Below are 5,000 nucleotides of genomic sequence, written 5' to 3' on the forward strand. Positions count from 1 at the left end.
CCTTTATAATCCCAAATCTTTGAAAAAAAAGAAACAAAAGTAAACAGTTACACTATGTCACGTTGAGGACCCCGGCCCCTCCCTTTTGGGCGTGTGTTAACGTTGTCCACGTGCTTTGTCTGCGTCAGTGGATCTCCGTGGTTATGGTTTTGTCGTGTGATTAATAAGTCTCACCTGTGAATCGTCTCGTAATCACGTGGGGCTAATGTGGTTTGTCTATTTAATGTGCGCTCGCGCAGTGTCCGGTGCTCGTCGTTGTCTAATGCACGTTGTGTGAATCGTGTGTGTTGCTCGTGCGCAATTGCGCAATCTTTATTTGTTATTAAAAGTGACGTCTGCCACGAAAGCAAGGATTCCCGTGTCTCGTCCTTCGCCCTGCCCGCACGTCACACACTATATAAAGTGCATTTACATCTATCAAATTAAATTAAATTCTCTCAACCTGAGACAACTGGTTTGTTCACAACAGAAGTAAACTTAACAATAAAACCTCTATTCTTAATTAAATAAATCAAATACCTAGTCTGGTAGACATTCAGGAACTTCAAGTATTTTCTTAAATAATGTTTATATCGCCAACTTGAATATGCAAATTTTTCTTCGGCTTGCTTCTGACTCGCCATTTCTGCCTCTTCTCCGTTTGTGTCGTGTCACTGGAGTGCTTCGACACGCGTGTAAAAACACTGGCTCTGATTGGCTACCATAACGCTGCCTTAGCCAATCGCTTACTGACTTGTTAAGTTAAACAGGTGTTACACCGAGAACTGTGACCTATCGAGATCTATTACTTCTCACTAGCCTGGGCAGCGGTCTGCTCCCTTTACTGTTAGTATATCAATATATAGTAACGCACCGCTTTTAATGACCAGTAACGTCAACGGCGTTGTAACGACAGGAAAAGTAATTAATAATATTATCCCGTTACTGACAAAATGACGCCGTTACCTAACGCCGTTATTTTTAACGGCGTTATTAGCAACACTGCCCAGTAATTCCCAAACCCATTTTACCCATCGATACCCAGTAATACCTATATACCCAGTAATATTCATATCCAGTTTTACCCAGTAATACTCCCACCCACTAATACTACTACACAGTAATACTCCCACTCACTAATACTACTACACAGTAATACTCCTTTCCAGTAATACTCGTACCCATTAATATCCATACTCACTAATACTCATAGCCAGTATTCCTCATACCCATCTTTCCTTCTTTCTTTTTCTCTTTCTATGCTTTTTCCTCTTGTTTGACTGTCATGGTCTTACAGTCTTCATGATGCATATAAGCACATAAATACTCATAAATAATAAATAATAAGGTTTTTAAATGTCTTGCCCCTCTTTACCTAAGTGAAATGATTGTTAGATATGTTCCAGTCAGGTCTCTCAGGTCTTCAAACAGTAATCTACTGGTGATTCCTAAAAGCCGATTAAAGATTGGCGAGGGTGCTTTTAGCCACTATGGCCCAAAGCTCTGGAATTCTGTTCCTGAAGAGCTCAGAGGCATTTCATCCCTGCATAGTTTTAAGAGCAGTCTCAAAACATTCCTGTTTAGATCCGCTTTTAGTTAAGAAACTCTATCTTAATAGTTTTATCTTATTTACTTTTTATTATCTTACTTCACTTTTTACTTTTATGTTATTTTAATATTTTTATCTTTAATTTCTTTTAACATTTTCTTTTTGTCTTTTTGTCTTTGTCTTATCTCCTTTTAATGTTTCTTTTATTTATACTGTAAAGCACTTTGATTACGTGTATGTATGAAAGGTGCTATACAAATAAAGATTATTATTATTATTATTATTATAAATACTCACAAACATCGCACCACAAACTATAAACTTAACGCTTCTTTGTCTCTTCCTTTTCTTTTTATCTGTTTTCTTCTTCTCTCTCTGTGTTCTTTCTCTCTGTCCCTCACATTCTCCTTCCCTCTCTATCTCCCTCTCTCTCTCCCTCTGTCTCTTTTCCTCTCTCTCACTCTCTCCCTCTCTTTGTCCCTCTCTCTCCTCCTGTCTTTCTCTCCCTCTCTATCCCTCTGTCTCTCACTCCCTTTCCTTCTGTCTCTCTCTTTTTCTCTCTCCCTCTCTTTCGCTCTCTCATGTTCTCCTGTTCTCCCTCTCTCTCAGTGATATGAGTGGGAACCCATTTGTGTGCGACTGTATGCTGGTCCAGTTGGTCAGCTGGCTACAGAAGAGGGGAGTCACCCTGAAGCGAGCCAATCACATGCTCTGTGACCGCCCACCCGAACTCAAAGACCAGCTGTTGCTCAATGTCAGCTCGCACACCTGTGGTGAGTTACTTGCCAGTCCACCAATCAAATGAATCCATCGCCAGGGAATGTGGAAAGTGGACTTAAATGGGACTTGAAAGTATTATAAAGTATATTGGCAAATCAATTTTAACACAGGACTAAGAGCATAAAGGGAATGGAAGGTATTAAGGGTGATGCTTGGGTGACTGGTGCAATATAGTTGGTGGAAGGGTGGTGCATGATTGGTGCACAGGTGGTGTACTGCTAGAATATGGATGATGGGTGGCAGTGGGGAACCGTCAGGGCCCTCTACGCCCTCTCAGAGGGCCTAAAATATTCTTAAAACATAAATATATGTAATATAATTTATCCAATTTAATTTTATCTACTTACAGTTTGACAATCTAAACAATTACAAAAATATAAGCAAATAAATTATTCACCCGTGTCTATTCAATCTGTGTTTGAAGGTGAGGGGTTAAGTGGAAGCCTGTGAGCCTGTGTCTCCCCCTATCAGGACTGTGATGCCCGCTGTTCGTTTACAGAGGGCCTGGCAGTTATTATTCAGCGCAATACCAGTTTCAAATGACAGCAAAATTGACCAATCATATCTTCCCTCTTAGTGGGCGGGCTTAACTGTATGATAATTTCTGCCCGCTGTGGCAACACTGTACCACCGCTAGCTAGTTTCAATTAATTCCTTTGATGCCCTCGTGCGCGTTGTTTACATATTCCGCTTCGGAGGAACACGGAGCTGTGGACCTTATTTTGTTTATAAGGTTTATTGCAGTTAATTAGGAGAGGAAAAAAAAATTCGGGGGGGGGGGGGGGGGGGGGGGGCAGGTTTAATGGTCACGGTTTGCTACTGATGGGTGGTGTTTGGGCAGTGTATGGGTGTCCTACTGGTGGTGTATGGGTGTCCTACTGGTGGTGTATGGGTGTCCTACTGGTGGTGTATGGGTGTCCTACTGGTGGTGTATGGGTGTCCTACTGGTGGCGTATGGGTGTCCTACTGGTGGTGTATGGGTGTCCTACTGGTGGTGTATGGGTGTCCTACTGGTGGTGTATGGGTGTCCTACTGGTGGCGTATGGGTGTCCTACTGGTGGCGTATGGGTGTCCTACTGGTGGTGTATGGGTGTCCTACTGGTGGTGTATGGGTGTCCTACTGGTGGTGTATGGGTGTCCTACTGGTGGTGTATGGGTGTCCTACTGGTGGTGTATGGGTGGTGTATGGGTGGTGTATGGGTGTCCTACTGGTGGTGTATGGGTGTCCTACTGGTGGTGTATGGGTGGTGTATGGGTGGTGTATGGGTGTCCTACTGGTGGTGTATGGGTGTCCTACTGGTGGTGTATGGGTGGTTTCACACCAAGCATCAAGAACAAGTACTTCTTTGGCAAATTTGGCAGATTCCTACTCTTGAGGATATAAAGGCTATGAAAACATAACTAACCAATGAGATGAGACAAAACATTTGGAACTCCTAACTACCTGTCATCATCATCATCATCATCATCATCCTCTCTCTCTCTCTCTCTCTCTCTCTCTCTCTCTCTCTCTCTCTCTCTCTCTCTCTCTCTCTCTCTCTCTCTCTCTCTCTCTCTCTATGTCTCAGTGCTGTACTATGCGGGTTGCCTGCAGGATGAGGGTCACCCGGGTGGAAGTGAGCTGGTGATCTTCTCCTCGTTGTCAGCGGGGAACTTCTCACGGGTGGAGTGTAACTCCATGTGCCTGCAGGACCGGCAGCTGTACGGGGGGTTGGGGGCTCGTGGAGAGTGTCTGTGCAGCACCAACTCCGAGCCCAACCACATCAGTGAGGCCCAGTGCTCCGCCGCCTGCTCCGACCCCTCCGTCATGAGGGACTGTGGCCTGACGGTAGCGCAGGACGTCTTCCAGGTGTGTGTGTGTGTGTGTGTGTGTGTGTGTGTGTGTGTGTGTGTGCGCGAGAGAGTGAGTGTGGGAAGTTAAGTGAGGTAAAGGATAAGTAATGGTGTATGAGGTGTGTGTGTGTGTGTGTGTGTGTGTGTGTGTGTGTGTGTGTGTGTGTATGACTCTGTGTGTCTGTTCCCCAAAACAATGTGTGTGAGATGCATGAAATAACAAAATGTGTTGCGGCACAATGCAGAATCACATTAGATAAGGTTACAAGAGCACAGAACAAGCATTGGCTTATGTTACCAATCATAAGCAGTATGTGCAGTTGGGCCTCAGTCTAGCTCAGCACCTCAGCTGTGTGTTCAGTCATAGCCTCACAGACTAGTACTTACTCCTTTTAAACTTCCTAAAGAAAAGGGTTGCTTGGATTTCAATACACTGTAAAAAACAGAACTTAAAATTGCTCGCCTTACTATGATTTTTAGTTTAGCTGAGCCAAAAATAATTAATTGCACCATAAACTATAACTCAAAGTAATTGGATCAGCTTACTTTATTGAGTTTCTTGTTAAAAGTTGATCTGATCTTACAACCTGCATTGTCAAAATATACAAATTGTAGTTGAACCTTAAGGCCAGGCCAACTCCTCTGCACATGCTCAATTTGACTCCTTAGTTGAGAATGGGGCGGGGTTTGCGGTTGGACTCCGGACATCTTGAAATGTATTTCACCTGCAGCAAGCAGCGACCTACGCTACTTTGTAAAAACGAAAAAGTCGAGAAAACTCAAAATTTCAAGGCAACTTACTGCACTCGATTTTTGAGTTTTGATCCCAACTCAAACTCTTAAGTTTTTAAGAAATTCA

The 5,000-nt window shown here is 43.4% G+C and overlaps 1 protein-coding gene across 2 annotated transcripts in view; it reads left to right on the top strand.

The window, feature by feature from the left end:
• Positions 1 to 5,000, top strand: part of pkd1a (polycystic kidney disease 1a) — a 112,259-nt gene that overhangs the window by 33,643 nt on the left and 73,616 nt on the right. For both annotated transcript variants that reach the window (XM_076989344.1, XM_076989345.1), the window contains 2 exons: positions 2,138 to 2,301; positions 3,877 to 4,157. In XM_076989344.1, the coding sequence (XP_076845459.1) occupies positions 2,138 to 2,301; positions 3,877 to 4,157 (445 nt within the window). The remainder of the gene's footprint in view (positions 1 to 2,137; positions 2,302 to 3,876; positions 4,158 to 5,000) is intronic.

This window comes from Brachyhypopomus gauderio, unplaced genomic scaffold, assembly GCF_052324685.1.
Source record: "Brachyhypopomus gauderio isolate BG-103 unplaced genomic scaffold, BGAUD_0.2 sc67, whole genome shotgun sequence".
Classification (NCBI taxonomy): domain Eukaryota; kingdom Metazoa; phylum Chordata; class Actinopteri; order Gymnotiformes; family Hypopomidae; genus Brachyhypopomus; species Brachyhypopomus gauderio.